Source organism: Cuculus canorus, chromosome 2 (assembly GCF_017976375.1).
Source record: "Cuculus canorus isolate bCucCan1 chromosome 2, bCucCan1.pri, whole genome shotgun sequence".
NCBI lineage: Eukaryota > Metazoa > Chordata > Aves > Cuculiformes > Cuculidae > Cuculus > Cuculus canorus.
Window position 1 is genome coordinate 142,275,790 of NC_071402.1, and position 20,664 is coordinate 142,296,453.

The 20,664-nt window shown below is 41.5% G+C and overlaps 1 protein-coding gene across 1 annotated transcript in view; it reads right to left on the bottom strand.

Moving 5' to 3' along the window:
- Positions 1-16,968, bottom strand: part of ARHGAP21 (Rho GTPase activating protein 21) — a 114,454-nt gene extending 97,486 nt beyond the window's left edge. Inside the window, exon 1 of the mRNA XM_054058370.1 lies at positions 16,719-16,968. Within this exon, the coding sequence (XP_053914345.1) occupies positions 16,719-16,790 (72 nt within the window). The 5' untranslated portion in view covers positions 16,791-16,968. The remainder of the gene's footprint in view (positions 1-16,718) is intronic.
- Between the last annotated feature and the right edge of the window lie 3,696 nt (positions 16,969-20,664).

The window sequence follows — 20,664 nt, forward strand, 5'->3', positions numbered from 1 at the left end:
ACTCATCAGGATCAGATAGGTGTCCTTTCCTAACATTATGGCCTCAAGAAGAACCAAGGGAGGTTCAGACTGAACATTAGAAAAAAATTCTTCACAAAAAGCATTATTGAGCACTAGGACAGACTGCCCAGGGAAATGGTTGAGTCATTATCCCTGGAGGTATTTAAAAGATGGGTAAATAAAGTGATTAGGGATATGATTTAGTAGTGGACAGGTACAGTTGGGCTTGATGATGTCAAAGGTGTTTTTCAACCTAGTGATTCTATTACTCTGTAAACCTACTAAGGAATACCTGTTTCTCTTAGAAAGTACAGACCAGTATGGGTTTTACAATGTGACAAAACAGATCTTTATTTAGAGAAGGAACACACAGCTTTAACCACTGTCACTGGAGACTACTGACAAAAACGCTGCTCAGGTCTTTGCACAGTCAAGTCCTAAAGTTTCCAGTGAGGAAGGTTCCAGGACCTCCCACAACTGGTTCCAGTGCTTAACCACCCTCAAGGAGAAGGTTTTCCCCTTGTATTCATCCAAAGTTTCCCTTACTGCAACTGCTCCTTCTTGCCCTTTAACTGTACAGCAGCTGAAGACCCCAGCCAGCTGCCTCCCAGTCTTCACTGCTCCAGGTTGAGCAAAGCTGGTGTCACCAGCCTCCTCTCCAGCCATGCACTCCAGTCCCAAAACATCTTCGCTCTCTCCAGTTTCTCCTGTCTTGTAGGGAGGGCACTGTCTTCCAGGAGGAATCTCAATAGTGCCAAACAGATGGGGAACGACACCAACATGTTTTGAAGATGACAGAGTACAAGTGGTGTGAACAGTCACCAACTATATAACTATGCAAGAAACTATGCTACGCAGGTACAACAACAATAATTACACCACCAGCATTACTCACAATAGTAGTGAGTACTTTTTTCATTGTTGACTTGTTTCAGCCATACCCTCTAGCACTGTAAAACCAGCATGCAATTCCACAGCCTCTCTCAGCTATTTTAGCCATTGAAAGAGGAAGTCTTTGCCACACATTAAATAATAGGAAGAAACCCCAACAGTGAGGGAGGCAATGGTTTAATAGGAAGAGGACAGGATGAGCAAGATGAGAGCATTAAGTGATCCTCATTTGTAGGTTGCCCAGCAGAAGTGATTGACAACATAAAGGAGGAAATAATTGTCACATGTTAAAAACTGTCCCTCTGTACTGAATACAAAACACAAAGTATATTATGAATAATATATTTCTCTTTCTGCAAAAGCTGGATAGAGTCAAGGGTCAAAGATTTTTTTTATTATTTTTTAACTAAAGATTTCTGGGCTACAATGCAAAACAAACAAAAAAAAGATTAAAAAAACCCCACCCTTAAAAGCTCCTAGCAAATATGAAATAAACATACTAGCACTTAAAATCTCAAAGAAAATCCTAAGAATTGTAACACTGAATCAAACAAACCAAGCCAGAAATCTGGTGAACAAACTCAGGAAACAACATAAAAGCCCACTTGAATCACTATACTTCAACTAAAAAGATGTTCGCTCATCAACAGATTTTCTGCATGTGCACGAGCACACCACACAAAGTGCTATCAGAAAGTTCTAAGCAGTTCTAAAGAAAGTTCTAAGAGCTATATTCAAACACTGAAACTAATGTGTCAGTGAAACCTAATGAAATAAGAGTTTCAAGAAAAACATACCATTTTAACAAGCAAGTCCTAAATCAATCGTGATGTATCAGGTATCAGACTTGTGTCAGTGCTCAGGGGAGGACTGATATTATAGCCAAAAAATCCAACTCCAACATTCAAAAAAAAAAAATAAAGAAAGAAAACAACCATCGCTGAATGTGTGAAATACAGAAAAAAAACAACCAAGCTAGTAGAAACCAAAAAACAACCAGGAGGCTTATAAATGGAAGACCATGGGTCGACTATGTAACAAACATGTTGCAAGCTACACAAACTAAATTCAGTTGCTTATATTTCAGCAGAAAGTCTGCCTTGTTATCACCACAACCTTCTTTCAGTCAACAGCGGGTCTTCATCCTTAATGAAAATTCCCTTAGTGTCATATGAAGTTCACAGCCTTTCTTCGGAATGCCTTTTACTAGTCTTGTTCCGAGCACAAATACACATGCTGTGACCCATCAATCACAGAACTCCACTACGCACATAACAAGCTCTTCATTATATAAGGGACAGCAACAGGACTGTGTGAACTACTATAGAAGTGTCTCTCTTCCGCACATTTGTTGTTTTCATTTTACTACATTTGTAAAGGCACTAACCCTGTTTTTCAAGTGAGGAATGATTTTTTTAAAAAATCACCATGCTGCCACTTCAGATCAAACAGAATTTCAAAGACCTAAAATCACACGAGGTGTTTGCACAAAATATCCTATGTCGAGCAATGATACAAGACCTGCATAACAAACACACAGCAAGACATATAGCAATGCAAAATGTACCAATTTATTTTCAATCACATTTTGAATTTGCAACAAAACAGTAACTAAAAGCTAATTAAATTGTAGTAGGAGCGCAAGCTGTTGTTTCAGGTTTTTTTTAATAGTCCTTTATGAAACCTTTTCACTGGTTTTCTTACCAATTTTACATCCTAGCATTTTAATCTTATTGTATGATGAGGCAGATTAATGCTCTAACGAAACTTCCTCTTCCTTGCATTTAATCCTGCTGTACAAGTTCCTGGCCAACAGCCTGTGAGGGCAGTTTCTATTTTACCCTGTGCAAAAACAATTCAGAAAGTATTCAAAAAATATGTATGTAGTAAAAACATTATTATTTTGAATAATTTTATTAACATCACAGCAATGCACAAGCGATCCAGTAGGTTTCTGGAATGTGCTGATAGTTATTGCCAGACACAGGTGACCAAGGATCCAAAAACGAAGAGGCAATGTGCTGGACCTCATACTTAAAGACAAGGAAGAGTTGTTGGGGGTGTGATCTTCAGGGGCTACAGGGACCATGAACGGTAGAGCTCAGGACCCATGAGAAGGGAACAAAGCCAATCAGCAGCATCACAGCCCTGGACTTCAGAAGAACAGGCCTGTAGATGGATCAGCTTGGAAGAATCCCATAGGAGATCATTCTAGAGAGAATGAGGGGTTGTGGAGAACTGGTTGATTTTCACAGATCTGCTCCTCCAAGCTCAAGAATGGTCCATACCCATGCACGCAAAATCAAGCACAAGCGGCTGGAGGCCTGCACGGATAAACAAGAAGCTTCTGACTGACCTTAAATGTAAAAAGGAAGCATACAAGGACTGCAAGCAAGGAATGAAGACATGGCCGGAGAATGCAGTAATGGGAAAGGCAAACCCAAAGCCCACCTAGATTTCAATCTGGGAAGGCACTTGAAGGAAAACGAGAAAGGCTTGCAAACACATGAAGAGCAAAGACGGTGGACTTATAAAGAGGAAAATCAACTCAATAGCCATTTCTAAGGAGTTGACTGGTTTAGCAGATGAGAGAAGAGCAACAAATATTGTTTATCAGGAATAAAAAAAAAATAAATAAAAATAAGGAAGATTTTTGACACTGCCTCCCATAACGTCCTTATGGGTAAGCTGATGAAGTATGGACAAGACAAATGGACAAGGAACTCAACTGGAAACTGTTTGGATTACCAGGCTGAAAGGGATATGACCAACAGCGAAGAGGTCCAGCTGGAGACCAGCACTGGTTATGTGAAGCCCAGAAGTTAATACCAAGGCCAATGCTATCCTCTTCACTGATGACCCAGACAGTCGGGCAGAGTAAAACACCAGCAAGTCTGCAGATGATACAAAACTGCGAGGCACAGTTGGTATACCAGATGGGTTGTGCTACCATTCAGGCAGATGTCGACAAGCTGCAGTAATGGACAGACCGGAACCTAATGAAATTCAAACGGAAACGTCTAGTCCTGCATCTGAGCAGGAATAACCTTAAGCACCAGAACAGGCTTTGGGCCAATCATCTGGAACGCAGCTTTGCACAAAGGGCCCTAGGTTTCCTAAATGGGGAACAGGTTGAACATGAACCACCAACATGACCTTGCAGCAAGGAACGCCAACAGCCTGATGAATTTCATTAAGCAGACTACAGCCAGCAGGATGAGGGAGGGGATCCTTCCCTTCTTTTCAGCGCTGGCAAGATCACATCAGGAGTCATGTGTCCAGTTCTTGGGTCCCTAGCATAAGACAGACACAGACAACCTGAAGCAAGCACAGTTAGGGAACACAAAGATAATTAAAGGACTGGATCACGTGCCGCATGAGGAAAAGCTGAGAGCTGGGACTGTTTAGTTCAGGGAGGCCTGGGGACCCAGGGCAGAAACTTATACATACATACAAATAGCTGATGACAGAAACCTGGAGAGATGAATAAGGTGCCAGACACTCTCAATGAAGTGAAAAGCAGCAATGGACACAAAATGAAATAGAGGAAATCCTGTTTAAAAATTTTAAAAAGCCCCTTTTACTGTAAGCATGATCAAACACTGGGACAGAGTGTCCAGAAAAGCTGCAGAGCCTCCATCCTTGGAGTCAAAACCAGCCTGTATGCAGTCCTCAGCATCCTGCTCCAGTTGGTTGAACTAAACAATCTCCAGAAGTACCTTTCAACCTCAGTGATTCACTGTTTCTGTGAAGAATGTTTTTAAGTCCATGCCTTATTTTCAGTGGTGAGAATGCATTATAGAGCATACACAAATGTCAGCTGCAGACAAATCAGGTTCAGACTGTTTCCTGGCACAGTATTACGTTCTAGCTCAAATCCCCAAGATTCCCTAGCTGTTCAAGTCCGCTACAGCCTGGCAGTACTCTGTGATAACATGCACACAGGCCTTTAGGTCAGTGTAAAGCTGTATCCTTCCCTTCTCCGCCATCTTCATCTAATTGTACAGAAACGATATCATTCATGCAACTGTCATCCTTTTCTCAAAGATTTAAAGGACTGACTGTTACGTATAATCACATGTGTATAGGGAAGGAAGGAGGAGACAGAAGAAGACATTCACCTTGATACTGATCTAAGGGAGCAAGAAACTCTTCAGTCATAGAAAGATATACCAAAGACTAACTGCAGCAAGTGTAGCAGTGGCTTCCAGGCTCCATGTGAAATCCTGTGAATACTACAGAAAAGCCTTGGTTTTGTACAAGAGCTAGTTATCACACGTGTAGCTGGTCCCGGTGTTTTGCTTGCCACTGTGGGCAGTCTTCTACCTCTTACTTCAGGTTCAGACTATACAAAAAAAAAAAAAAAAAAAAGGAGAAAGAAAAAAGAAAGGAAAAAAACCCTCAATATCCCCGTACAATATCGACCCACCAAAAAACATAAAACCACAAACAAAAAAACCCACACTAAAACAGTATGATTCACCCTGCTGGCACTTCCCAAAATGAGACAGAGATGTTTGTGGTGCTTGCGATTCACCTCCCTCACAACAGACACAAAACAATACAGAGATAAAATTCTGTTTCCAAACTTCAGGTTCCCACTGTGAGCTGCAAGGAAGCCTACAGACACCCATTACACTGACTGATGTTGCGTCATCCACAATTTCAGCCACTGACAACTGGCTGTGACATGGATAAAAGTTCATGATGAGGGAGTTGGGGGGAGCAGAATCTTTTTTGCAAATAAACTCATATCAGACAAAGTGATAAAAGGCAACTCCAAATTCTAAGAAGTCTTAAGTTAAAAATCTTGGATCCAGTTTAAGTTTATACAACTCCCCAGTTTAAATGAAACAAGGAAAAAACGATCCTCTACAAACTTCTCAGTGGGATCTGTTTACCCTGAACACGCCTCACTGAGTAACTGTCTAACATTACCACTGTCTCTACTCACTCACCTTAAAGAATTCAGTTTCTCTGAGTCATGAATTGCTGATTACAAGAGCAGAAACCATCTTAGCCACAAATGCCTTTTAATATTTTAGATCTAGCTTTAAAAATAGTTTTGGGGGTGTTGGTTATTGGTCTGCCCAGCTGCAAAAGACTACAACCCTAACTCAGTAAGACTATTTCATGGCCACCTCATTTCATGGTTCTTTAGGTAAAAGTTTACCTTTTTTTTTTTTTTTAAACCTTCTTGATAACCGATTTTCAGGATTGACGAAAGTGAGAAGCTCCTTTTTGCCAGGTCAAGCTTCTCCCTCCAGTACTTTCCGTACCTGCACAACATACTTTGTAGCTGGCTGTGCAGCCCCTCAAAATGCCACTTCCTTTCCCTAAGCTGGTACCACAGAACTGGAGTGGAAGAGTAGTAACTACTCTACAGCAAACACAAGACCCAGTAGCATCATTCACCACTGAAAGAGAAAGTCTTCCACTGGCATTTGGGGATTTACCAGTTTTGCTGCTGCAGTATTTGCAAGACTTGGAATCAAGAATGAAATCCTGCAACGTAATGCAGTCCACTGAAAGAACTAATGCAGAAAATGATTCAACAGACAAAAAAAAATACTTCTCTGACTGAAAACAAGTAGAAAAGAAAAGGTGCTGTTGTAGTTCTCATTAACTTCTGTGTACAAGCCACGTGATCGCCTTGCCTCCTCCATCAAGTGGGAGGAAGAGATGGAGTAAACACAAAGCAGGTTAATTGTGCATTTCATTTTAACTTATCAAAAGTGGATAACATTAGACCCATATGATGCAACAAGAATCGAGGGCAACTTTTACAACTGCAAGCCAAAAACCAAGACTAAGTTTGATATCTAGCCTGAGCTTTCAAGAAGCAAAAATAGGTCCAAGTCCTGAACATTTGACGACTGCATTTCCTGTTGCTGATGGCAAACAGCTGCCTTGTTTCAGCAGGCTTAGTACAGAACCTCCTAGAAGCAGGAGGAATCATGACAAGCTATCATGGAATCAGCATTGTAATCTACAAGAACACCTACAGTTCAGATCAAAGGTCCACCTAGCCCATCTCCAGCAGGGATCAAACGCAGATAGTTGCAGACAATTAGAAAAAACATAAGAGCAAGCATCACTAGAATATCCTCCCAGCTTCTATTATTCACAAATCCATAATTCGTTCCACAATGGTATTCACTAACTCTGAAAGTATTGCTCTTCCGAGAATGCATCTGGGTTATCCTTTACATGCACACTTTTAGCTTCAAAATACTATGGTAGAGTAACAAGCTCAATTAACTTTTATAGAAACGACCATCTCCTTTTGCTTGTTCTCACTCCATCCACCATGCTCAACCAACACTCCCAGGTTCTTGGAGTAGACAGTAAAAAGCTGATCCACAGAAATTCAAGGGAGACTGAGAAAGCTACCACATCTCAAAATCACCTATCCATCTCCACAGTCTCCTCCTTCCTAAAGTACTGTCCTAGCTTTCTCAGTTGCTTTCAGTGCAGAAACAACTCCATATAGTCAACTACTATAGCTGCCCTTTCTCCAAGACTCTTCTGGTTCTACCATCCTACTACTGAGACGGGGAAAAATGAGAGGGGAGTGCACAGAACTAGACTAATTAGACAAACCAGGTGCAAGTGCACTATGGATTTATATACTGAGGCATGACAAAGAACAATAACTGTTCAAAGTTATTAGGAATGTATGACAGTTTGCTTTTTTGACCACCGCTAAGCATTAAGCTGCTGTTTAATCTTTAGAGTTACCTATCAAAACACTAAGACCTCACCCATAAGCTCCTAGTTAATCATTAGCTCAGTATCTTATATGTGACACATTACTTGCCATTTGTACAAGTTGAGTTTTCATTTTACTTTTTATCAACTAGTGCTGAACATCAGCAGGTCCTTCCACATTTCTTCACAGACAATTCATCTGCACTAACCTGAAAAACAGCATCAGAAAGCAAAAGTTCTGTACAAAGGAAGACAGGAAAATAAGCACTTTTCATCTGCTAAATGGCAACAGAGAGGTAAGCAGCAGAAAGCTATCAGACCTATTAGACATACAGCTGAATCATATTTTCAGTCACAGTGTAAACAGAGAAAATTACACATAAACCATCTATAAAGAAGTCATGAAAAACAACACCTAAAGGGCATGGACTATGAAATGCTACTGGCATTGGCCTGCATCCATTATACAACGTCATGCTTGATAACACTTGCATACAGAAAAATCCTTTGTTCCACAGACTCAGCTACAAGGACCATTTGGTCAGGTATGCAGTATTTTATAAAAGCAGCAATACAACTTCTCATTTTAAAAAAAAAATAATAAAATGCTAACAAAAAGAGACAACTAATGAGCTTGAAAAATTATCCCCATGACACCAGGATTAGAACACGACCTTGCCAAACTATTGATGACTGCAGAATTACTCCAGTATCCAATTCAGATGCACAGATTGCAGAAAACATTGAAAACTATTCATGTAAAATCTTTTCACTTTTAACTTTCATATTAATGCCAACATGGTAAGATGGCTTGCTTTAATACTCCAAGAGCAGTACACAAGCCATTCATTCTTCCTTCCTTAAAACAAGAGATCATATTCAAAACCTACCTCATACGCAGCTTCAAAGCAACATGTCTCAACTTTTTTTTTAAAAATAACATAAAACGCAAGATTGTATTCACACAGACCCATATGAAAAACACGTAAGTGCCGAGAACGGAGCAGAACGCCTGTAAAATTGCCATGAAAATTGATTACTCTGGGCCAAGTTCACTCACTCACCTTTTACCATGGTGATTGAGGATAATAAAATCTTAAAATGCATGCAAGAAGGAACAAGTAAGATTTTACAGCCATTGATGAAGAAGAAATGTTTGTGGCTACACATGGGAATATTTTTCACCCGAGTCACAGGCTCCCTATTAAAGTTGCATCAAAACAGGGCAGCTGAGAAAAGCACAGCAACAATAACAAAGCATGAACTGCAATGGGACAGCTTGTTATACAAAAACTGCAGTGCTTCTTTTGGAGGCAACCCTAACCAGATCTTTATCTTACCAAAACAGGTCAGAACCCACAGGTAGAAAGAGCCACCTGCTTGAGGTGTGCATACTAGGTTTGCTACTTCTTTTCCTGGCCAAAACAACAACAAAATGTTCGGCTTTCAATTCTTGCATCACAAGGAAATTCTGACACTTCTGCATACCCCTGCAAGCACCACCTGAACTCTGGCCCTTTAAACACTCTAAAGCTGAGGACATAGGAGTTTAAACATGTCTAAACTATAACAGACATTTTACTTAAATAATGGTATTTAAATATCTGTCAAGTTTCTTAGGAAATCAACCACTTCCACATTCCATTACAGCAGGACAGTCTTTGGACAAGTTAAAATGTTTTCCCAAGAAATAACTGGAACTGTTTTACAGTTTTGAAATCCACGTGATTTTAGCTCCAGTTTTTGAACAACATTTCTCCACATAAAGTTTTCCAATACAAAAATGCAACCTCTAGATTTAGTTCAGTTTTAGTTATCAAAATTGAGAAGCTCAACCCAATGCCATGAACATATCACTGGGTAGACTGTGTCTATCTGTCACAAACCAAATGACCTGGAACGGATTTCTGAGAATTTAAACATTCTCTTTCAGCTCATCCCATGGTCAGAACAGATCATACCCAATACAGTTATTCATTTCAAAGTGTAAACTGCATCACAAGAAAATATTTTTACAGTAGCCTTTTCTGCTCTCACACTTAGAATAAAAGAAGTACACAGATATTTGAAGTACAGGCAACTATATTTTCAATATCAATACTAAAGCAATTCAAGCAGCTTTGGGTTTCAGTATTTTTCGTATTGCAGCGATGTTCATTGTCTTACATTCTCATCAACTTCTACACATTAAAAGCCCCATATATTTAAATGAAAAATTAAAACATAAGGTAAAATACAGTCTTGTAAGAGTGATTTTTAATTAGATTTCAGTAAGAAGTACTACTCTATTAAACCATACACAGATGTAAGCAGGAGGGCATGATACCATTTCTGTCAGTAAAAACACTACATCACTTCAGAAACAGGCTCAGGGTTTTTTTCAACCGATTTGTATCAACTACAACTGTTAACGCAGAAAAGTTTTAAATCTCTTGCCTCAGTGAGAGTTAGAAGGTTTCTATTTGATTTATCCTCCTTGCTCCTCCAAACAAAAAGAACAAACCTCAAAACTAAAACTAAGGAAGATTATGTCATCCAGCCAGCCCAGTGATGTCAGTGAGAGATTATTCCCTACAGTGTATTTGCTAGTCCATACTGTGTGTCCTAACACATTATGCAAATGACACACACATAAAAGAAAATGTCTATCTCAAAGCACACTCCTCCACCAACAGAGATCTGTAATTAGCCATGTCCTCTAAGGAGGCACCTCATTCACTCTCAGCAAAGCAGCAGCTGCTGGCAATGGAAATAAAGCAATTTAGAACAAAAATAAGCCTACTATCTACCTTCCCAAAGGTGTACACTCCTGGTTGCAAGCCAGAGTCAAAACTCAAACAGCTGTTTATATTCTTCCAGAATGCCCACACAGAACCTCTCATGCCCAGTGCCAAATATTTACTGACATGATTTATATCAGGCTCTCAAGCATCAGGCTGTTCAAAGAGCTGCAGCAACAGCTCCCAGTGCTTCACCCTTAAATGCTTTCTGAACTACAAGTTTTCAACGCAGAAAATCAAGAATAGAAAATAGAAAGCAGCAACTTTTCCTGCTGAACACAATCCACTGATGATATACAAAGAGTAACAGGGTACACCGATTCAGAAAGATTCAGTAATTCTACCCTCCAATAAAAATAAAGAGATTCAAAGAACAAAGCATACAGCTGTGTCTACTTTTCAGTTTCCTATTACCAAGTGATCCAACATCTAAACTCTAGTATCGTCCTCAGAAGAACTCTCTTCAAATCTAACAGCAAGGATAAAACAGTAAATTCAGAAAACCGTTTCACCATTACTAATGAAAGATGGTAAATGATAATTCAGGAAGTAGCTGGAGTTCCTTGTAACTGGAGTAAAGGTAAAACACATTTCACCCTGGTTTATAAAAAGAACAAAAAAGAAAAACACAAGAGAGGAAGCCTTCTCATTAAACAATCTTTACCTGTCTAAGAACTGCAAACATAAAACAGCTTATCCCACTGTAAGGTTAGGCATTGTCAGGTTTACAAGACATGTCAAGCCTCTAACATGACCACAGTCAGTCTGTCTGATGTTGCTGCTCCCACCATTCAGAAACACTTCTGCTGTAGGTACCTACTACTAAGTGATGGGAGAGAACACTCAGACCTGTCTTTGCAAAAATTACAAATTACAAGACATAAGAAGCATTTTGACGGGAGAAATGCACATTATTTCTAGTAATCTACATTCTGCATAATAACAAGGCAAAATGTGATGTGATTATCCCCATTCATTCTCCAGTCTGGCCAGACAACGCAACTCACCTCACTGTTTATCTACTATGCTTTGCACACCATATTATTTAGTACATATACGTATTATCTATTATGTTAGGCAGACAAACACTTCCTCTACAGCAAGGCCCTAAATTCGAAGATTTGATGAGATCACAGGATCTGATGCCTTCTACAACCATGGAGTTGCACCTAACAGCTCATCAGACTGACTTCTGGAGCACTGTCCATCCAGACTGTTTCCACACCAATTTAGAAGCCTCACCATTTATGCTAGGGCTAACTCATGTTTTTTAATAACAATAACCCCTGTTAACAAAAGGAAATAAATCTGTTTTCATTTAACATCATTTCCTAATTTTTTTCTATCTGCTTCCTATCTTATGCAACTTAATATACAAACAACTACAAGGAAGAATGCACAACCTCAAAGTGAGAAAATCTTATTCTTTCTTCTAGCTGTTACACAAGAATAAAAAAAATACTAGTTACAAAGCATCAGTGGATATAACAGGTTAGTATAACACTGCTATAGAGACTTCCTTAGGAAGAGATATAGAAAGTTTTTCTTTTGATAAGACTTATACACTGCACATGTCTATATTCTAATCATCACCTACTGAGCAACATATTCACAAAATTTAAAAAGCACAAACAAACAAAAAAAAAAAACCAAAGACCAATTTCTACTCTTTTCAGAGCCCACACTTTTATGCTGAGCCACAAATTGGCCATCTACCTACACAGGAAGACGTTTTCATGCAATTCAAGAGGGACAAGATCACCAATGCATAGAGTGTAAGATGAAACACCTTCTCTTTCGCAGCTGTTCTCTCAACTGTTCTTTGTGTATGCAAGTAAACACAACATACAAGAAACAATGTCTGAAGTAGCAGATGTTACTTTCACATTTTAGTAACAGCAATTATTAAAAACAGCCTATACAAGGAAAACAATCAAATCAGCGTTTTACATTTGTTAGAGCTGTCAAAGAAAAAAATGCACTCATAATACATATACTGAATGCAATAAATTCAATTGCTTTGTACTGACACAGTCAGGATATTCTTCGGTTCATCAGGTTTCTCTTGCAAAAATTATTTTCTTTCAGAAAATTATCAAAGTAGCACAATCAAAGGTTTGCTTCTGGGAAGCAAAAAGTCACTTTAAAAACTACCAGATGCAGTTCTAAGGCATATCCCTTCCTTTTCTTGAAGGAACTATTTGCTGCTTTATATTGTCATTTATCAAATATGTAACATTTCCTCATGGCAAAGGTCCATCTTCTGTCAAATTATCTTAGGCTTACTCCAACATAAATGAGAGCAAAAGTCAGTGTTATACTTTGCATAATTAAACAGGATTTGATTCAAGCTTTCTGAATAGTTGCAACTACAATGCCTAGTAAAGCTGGTATTTACATTGAATTCATTCTTCTGTGATGCAAAGTTTGTGAAGAATTCTCTGTCATTACAGTAATATATACTTCTAATGACTACTTTTGGGTTTTGTATTTGTGTATTATTTTGACATATAAATCTTACAAATGCATTTGTCCAATGCTGATTTTTTACATTATAGTTAAACCTTATTGCCTCTTAGCACCATAGAAAAATCACCAACAATAGAGAATCCCAGAAGAGTTCGCGCGTTTAAAAGCATAAGTACATAAAGACTGAAATGCAAGATTAGAATACAGCCCATCAGTGTATTAGCAGGGAGACCTAACACCTGGGAGTCACCAAAGTTTACCAATGTCACCCCAGAAGGGCTGTTAAAATAGTAAACAATCTATTAATTATTGTTAGTGAGAAGGCAAATAATTTTCTATTTTTAGTGTCATCTTTGCCCTTCTCTGGTTCCTAACTCTTCCAGCACAGGCCTCTCTTCAGGTTATGCAGTCCTGCTCTCTCTGATAAACTACAGGAGTGAGAATTTCAAGTGGTTTTCTACCCTTTTCTGAAACTGAATATTTGTTGTTACAAAGCAAGTAAAAAAATAACACTATTTTTCTTTTAGAGAAGTGTTTGGAAATGTATTTCCTAAGTAGTGCCAAATACAGAAACTCTCAGGAATCTCTAAAGACAGTCAACTATCCCCAATAATGCGCTGTTGAGGAGAAAAAAATAAAATTCCACAAAACCAAAACCCCACTCTCTTAATGCAAACTTGCAGTAAAGTACCAGAAATTTGCAATAAATATATAAATGTATGCATGCTTTAGTGAGTTCCAGCAGAAAAATACCACTCAATAAAATTGTTTGATTAAGCATTTTTAGTATTCATAAAGTGAGGAAACATTATTGTTTACACTAAAAATCTGGCATTTAAAGGCACACACACTGTGGTTTATTTTTTTTCATCCTACATTTAACATTTTGAATTTAAATACAGATGAACAGTAAACTATACCACAAACAGATTTAGCAATTCTTTTAAAGTAAACAAAAACCAGTGGGAATAAAGAAGAAAAAAGGCACTTTTTGTTGTGCCTTTCTAGGCAGAGGAAAGGAGACCAATTTTACACTAATGAAGAAGCCAGTTGCAGCCTTGAACCTGGACAGACCTGTAGATGGGATGTTGTGACTGAAGCAGTACTGCCTGTACCTCAGCAGGGCTTAATCACTCCAGCAAAACACTGCTACAACCTGACGGGACAGAGATAGTATATGCCTATTAATCTAAAAGCCAGAAAGAACACGCTCTCACTTATCTGTCCTTATGAACATCAGCTCAGCAATTCTTGCACCCATTTGCAAATGTGTGTCAGATTTCAAACAGAATGGCAAACAGCCCTGAGAGTCCCTGGCTCTCTCTGCCAGCTCCCCGGAGAGCCCAGAATACATGATTTGTCCCTTTGAACAGGCGCTCTATGTTCAGACAGAAGCCTGCAAGCCTGAATTTGCAATCTTTGTTCTCAACAATGGTTGCAGTGAAGGGGCTCTGAAGTGAGAAAGACCACCAGGTACAGTGTTAAGAGGGGTGAAAAAAAAGAAGCAAAAATAAAAATAGGACAAGGTTTTCAGTTCTTAATCAGACCTTGATGATTATAGCTGTATACTTCCAAAATCTTTAACTGGTTGAAAACCCTAATTTCTGCTGTAACTCCCTTGCCCATGATGAACACGAGCTATGCTTGTCCTCTTCATGACAACGTGCTGTGCATACAGGCCTACAGCTAAACATTAAATGTAGATGAGTTAATACTGCTTTTACAATGCAAACACCATATGGGATACAGTGCCCCAAAAATCTAAGTAATTTCCCAGAACTGCTAATACCTTGCATGGAAGTGTTAGCACTGCAACTGCAGCAATCTTTTTGCAAACTTAAAATTCCTTTTTACAGTAATTAATTGTGTTTCATTAAAGGTATTTTCCAATTTTTTTCCAACAAAAAAGCAGTCTTACTGTTCAGTACAAGTAAGACTTCATTTACAAGGACTTGCTCACACACAGCACAAGCACTGTACACAGTAAGCGTTCCATCAGCTGAACTGAGAGAGCAGATCCCAAAGCCACAAATCCTCACTCTTGTCATTTTACACCCATCTATGAAAAAAAGTTGTAAGAAAATAACGTACACTCTAAGCCACACAGCAAGATGTATTACTTTACTGAAGTAACCGAGAAAGCACTGCAACCTTGATTAGGCATTCACAAGAGCGATCTACGTTCAAGCAAAGATTATGTCAGGCCTGCTGTGATTACAGCATTCATCAGCCTAAGTACTTGTTTTCCAGCAGTTACATGTTAACTGCAACATATAAGTATCAGGCAAAACAAGAGGCAGAGCAGTCCATTTTGCAATTCCATATCTATTAGTAGTCCCTAATTAGACAGCTTTAACAAGATGAGCTCCAGAAGTGCCACAGGGATAGGTGGATTATGACAAATGCCACTGCCAAAAGACCAGCAGTCTCAATACAGTACAATTAAAAAGTAGATTTTCATTTTTACACTTAGACATGCGGTTTCCCTTCCTCTTTCCATTCTATTTGAACAGTATTCAACCACATATTCTCCAAAACTGGCTTTGTTTTCACTTACGTATGTTTTCAAGAAGAATCATAGAATCACAGAACAGAACTCAACAAGAAAAATGCATGATTAAATCTACACACAATTTAAGAAGCATAATTAGTCAAAGTCTTAAATTTTAGCATCTTCTGTGTTCTTAACTAAGGCTCACATTTTGCCCTCAGATAACCCACCTGCTGGAAGAGACTTTGTGAATCTCTTAATTGAGGCGATGGCACTAAGGAAAATCTTACAGTATCATACGTGCCACTTGAAAACCATGGCGGGAGGGTGAATTGAGGACAGCAATAAACTAAAACCTAGCATCCGGAAAAAAAGAAAACAACCCACCCACACTTTCTGCAGGTAGTTCTGTAGGTTTAAAATCACTCTACTATATTTCAGTTTCAGCAAACAGAAGGAGAACTTCTATATAATTGGCATTCATTTCACAGCCCTACAGGTTTAAGTGTGTTTGGCACAATGTGCCCTAACTTTGAGAAAAACAAAAGCAAGTTTGTCTTTGTAAACAAAGTTCGAGACAGGTCTTGGAACTATTCCACTGAAACTGTTAAATATTTTGTTGGATCTTAGCTTACAGTTATCTCACGGACACTTATTGCTATTAATAGGGAGCACAGAAGGAAGCATCAGACAGGGTTCGACGTTAAAAACTCCGTGCTGCGAGTCCAAACATGCAATGGTGCCACCGTAGGGCACGCCACGAAGTGTTTAAACTGAACACACCAAGGACCGTTCCAGCAACAAATGCTACGGGCGGCAACGCTTCAAGAGAAGCCGCTGAGCACAGGGGCGAGCGGGAGGGGGGCGATCAAGGGCGACCAAGAGGGGGGGAAGAGCAGGAGGGAGAGAAAGCAGGGGGCGACCGGGGGGGAGGGGGGGAAAGGAGAGAGACAACAGGGGGCGACCGGGGGAGTGGGGGGGGGGAAGGAGAGAGACAACAGGGGGCGACCGGGGGGGAGCAGCGGGCGACCAGGAGGAACGGGGCGGGGGGGGGGAAGGCGAGCAGGCCCGTATTCCTCCGAAAAAGCAGAGGAACCCGAGAGCGGCGGGGAGGTCGCAGCCGCGCCCCAGCGCCGCCCCGGGACGCGCTCACCCCTCGGGACCGGGGCGGGCAGAGCGGGAACCGTGTGAGGGGCCCGCACGGAGCCGCCGCCCCGGGGCGAGGCCGGCGCGGGAAGCGGAGCCGCCGCCCGGCCCGCGGCCTCCGCGAGCCCTGCTCCCCGCGGCGGGCAGGGAGGGAGAGGAGGAAAGAAGGAAGAGAGAAGGGAAGAGGGAGGGTGCGGCCACGTCGCCGCTCCCGCCGCGCTCGCCTTTACCTGCCCGCCGCCCGGGGGGGGCTCGCGGTCTCCGTCGCCGCCGGGTGTCCCCGCCGCCCACCGGGTCGCCATTATCTCATTCCCGGTGACAAAGGAGGAGCGAACCCTCTGGAGCCCGCATCGGGGAAGGGAATCGAGCGGCGGCGGGGAGCGGGCTCGGCCCCTCACGCGGAGCGGCGCCGCCCGCCTTCCGCCTGCATGGCCGGGGCGGGAGGGAGCAGCTGTGTCAGTCCCGGGGCCGCCGCCCGTCCCTCCCAGGCTAATCGCGCCCGCCCGTCATCTTCCTCTTCCCCGGCTCCTCCTCCTCCTCCCGCGGCCCCGGGGGAGGCGCCGCTCCCTCCGTTGGCCGCGCGGGGCGGGGCCGCCCGGGCTGGGCTCGGCTCGGTTCGGCGCTCGCTGCGGCGCCGCCAACAAAGGAGAGCGGGCAGCGCCCCGGCTTTTGTCCTGACGGCGGGGCGGCCCCGCGCCGATCTCCGGGGGACGCAGGAATAATCCCGGGTCCGCCCTAACTCGGGATTCGGTGCTGCTGCCGCCAGCTCCGCGGCGCCCTCGACCGCGGGACGGAGCCGGGCTGGAGCCCCTCCGCCCGCGGGTGGGAGGGGGGTTCTGTTCTCCCCGTGAAAACACTAAACAGAAACGTTTTCGATACTTCTTCTATGGTTGTCGGACTGTGCGATTTTTATTTCTTTTCCTTCCCTACAGTGGTGACTTCCAGCGTAGAGGCTGGACGAGTTAAGGTCCGTGTGAAAGGGAACAAAGAAGAACAAAGCTTTTGTAGGAAATGGTAAAGGTCTTGTGCGAGATGAAAGGTCGTGTCTCGTTTGTAGTCTCAAAACAGCAGCTTTGATTTGGGTTGCAGTGATTTTTCTACTGTGCTGCTCTTTAGTGATCTGGAAAGAGGTGACTGGCCTGGTTACCCGTCAGCAACTTGCATCAGCAGCAGGTGTAAATACTGGGATCCGGAGTACCAAGGAAAGAGTTGACATCCAGTAGCTGCAGGACAAGTCTCAAGGTCCAAATGCTGATTCTTATCAACCAAAGTCACACCTGCCGAGTTTAAAAGGGTGTTGGAACTTGAGACCTGTTGCATTACTTCAGGTGCTTACCTACAATTCTGTGTGCTGCCATGGATTTCACTAGGTGTGCAGCCAGTTAAAAATCTGTAGTAATTCCTGAAGAATCTGAGTTCCTCATAAATTTCTGATACTAAAAACTACTTTGTAGATGAACCTGACCTGGACCAGAGTTTATATATACATATTTTAAGTAAGCATGCTGCTGTCCAGCTGGCAATCCACAAGATGCTCCTGTCCAGCTCCACAATTGTTTCTCATAAAACATTTAAAGATTTTTTTGCCATCCAGACCCTCAGCAAACTGTTATAATATAGTTTGGTCCATGACTGTCAAGAAGTTGAAAAGGCCAGAATTAAACCACTTGAGATTTTTGAAGAGTGGAGGAGAGGAACAGTCAGAGCACTTTTCCTAGTTAGAAGCTGTTATCAAACAAGCTCTGTGCTTGGCTGCATGCTGCTTTCTGCACTGTAGTCAACATGACAATTGGCAGAACATTGTCAAAAATACATAGTGTATATAAAATCAGTTTTGTGATCCATAATAATCACTTTTTCTGTAGGAGCTACAGTACTGACTCCAAATCTAAATTAGCATCTTAACTAATATCCATCTAGGAACTTGTCAGATTTACGAAATGTCTCAGAGATTAAGCCACAAGTAGACTCAGTGATCATTTGGTATCTATCAAGAATCTATTTATATCAGCACAGCTACATCAGTACCATAACAAGAGGTACATTTTTACTTTTCTTATGTTGCCAATCAGTTTCTCTAGCTTTAGCTTTCAAACTAAAAAAAAAAATTTTCATCTCTGAAAATATCACAGAGGAAGATGTGATCCTAGAGTCACATAGCTAGGCTGAGGAAATAGATATTATTAACTCTGAGAAGGTTATATTTGTGTAATTATCAAAAGAATATTTACATTAGCAAATCTTTATTAAACTGTGTACTTCATTTTCTTCCTCTTAATCAAATGTTGCAGATGTTTTTGAGATGCTGGGGTGGTTTTAGGACATCAATGTATAAGGCTGTGCTGCTGTAATTTTCCATTCTAAATACGGTGTCATAGATACAACAGAAAAACTTTAAGAAGGAGGCAAGCTTTCGGAAACACAGTCATTATCTTGGATTCATAACACACAAGCAAAACCTCAGAGTCCCTTAACCACCCTTGAAAATTATTTAATAAAAGAGGTTGCAAAAGCAGAACTGGGGTAACTGAAAACTATAATTTCACTTTCTCACCTTCCAGTCTGAAGGTGTTGACACATATTCTCTTAGAAGACAGCTGCAGCAGCTTAAAGTGTTAGCACCATCCTACTGTTTATTATCGCTTCTTGCTAAAGAGTACCATCCCCAAAGGAGAGCCAGTGCAGACATCTCTGAGCGCATCTCCACGACTTCAGTGCAAAGTCTAGCAGCTGAATTTAAATTGCTGAAGTAGGCAGAGTAATTCTGCACTGCAGTCCAGATGCTGAGGTGTGCACAGTACTTCTGTTCTGCTGGGTTGGTAGTGGCACAATTATGGGGGTCCATCTTCTTAAACTATCATTTGCTGAATTAATGTGTTGCTACCTTGAGAATATGGAAATTCTAGAGGCCAAATTAAGGACATCGACATTCCCTTGGCCAGATAGACTGGAGGCCTGAAATTCAGTACAGTAGACGTGTTTTATGTACCTGCATCCTTCCCCCGCGGTTCTTCCCATCTGCCTCTAGCAGGCCCCAGGGGCATGCCTTTCTCTTTTGAGTACAACATGTATTTACACATCCAATCTGTGCCATGCCCATTGTGAAGCAACTTGCTTCCCAAGCAGCTATCTTGTCCTTGCCATCTTGAAGGCCCTCTCTTTCTCACCACCTGCAGCCCACCATGATATGCCAGACCTGAGGTGCCACCAGCAGTGAAGACTCTCAGCCACAGCCAGTCCCAAAAGCCCTACCTTTGGGTTAGAGAACACCACTAGTGGAATGAAACAGAAGTTAAACCGAGAGCAGGTTTCTTACAGAACTTTTTAAGATTACATAAGCATGGAGTACCTGGGTAGTAGTAGTGGGAGATAGCAGCAAATCTTGTGTCTTTCGTTCTGGGATAAGGAGAGTAGAAAGTCTGAGAAGTTACGTAGGAAAAAGTCCAAGTTTTACAGGGCCTGAGTTTGGGGATGAAAGAAAGAGTGGGAGGAGATAATGCCCCTGAGCAAGCAGATGTTTGTACTGACGTTCCCTGAGCAAGCAGATGTTTGTACCGACGTTTGCTCTCAGAAACTGTCACTTTTAGGAGCTGCTGAGGTAATGATTGATCTGATAACAGTTTCTACCATATTCCCCAGCTGCTTAAACGTCACAGTCAGGGCCCACTTTGAGAGGTTCAGGCTGAACATAAACACCTCTGCCATCTCCTCTGTTTTGGAGGTAGTGAATGCTACTGCCTCCCTGAAAGCGTTGGTGAACACTGCTGTGAGCATCCTGGCTACAGACTTTTTCATGCATGGCCATAGCACTGATTAGCATCAGTCTAACAGCTTCTCCTTTCCAGAAGATGTTGACAGGTGCCCTGCATGAAAACAATTCATTCTCCCTGCAATGGCAGATGAAGAAGTGGATGACACATACGTTTTTCATTAATTGGTATTTCCACAATACTGCAGCTAGTAGACAGTCCCTTCATTACTAAAGCTACACAATAACGGGACCATTGTCTGTAACTGTATTTGCGTTACAGATTTCTGCACTGAGATTCCTGAGATTCAGTCATAATACAGGTACCTGTTTCCTTTCCAGCACTAGTAATTTATTCATCTTGGACAACTCTGGTGACAGCTGTTTTCCTGGTGACTCTACCACAATATTCCCCTCTCACTCTACAG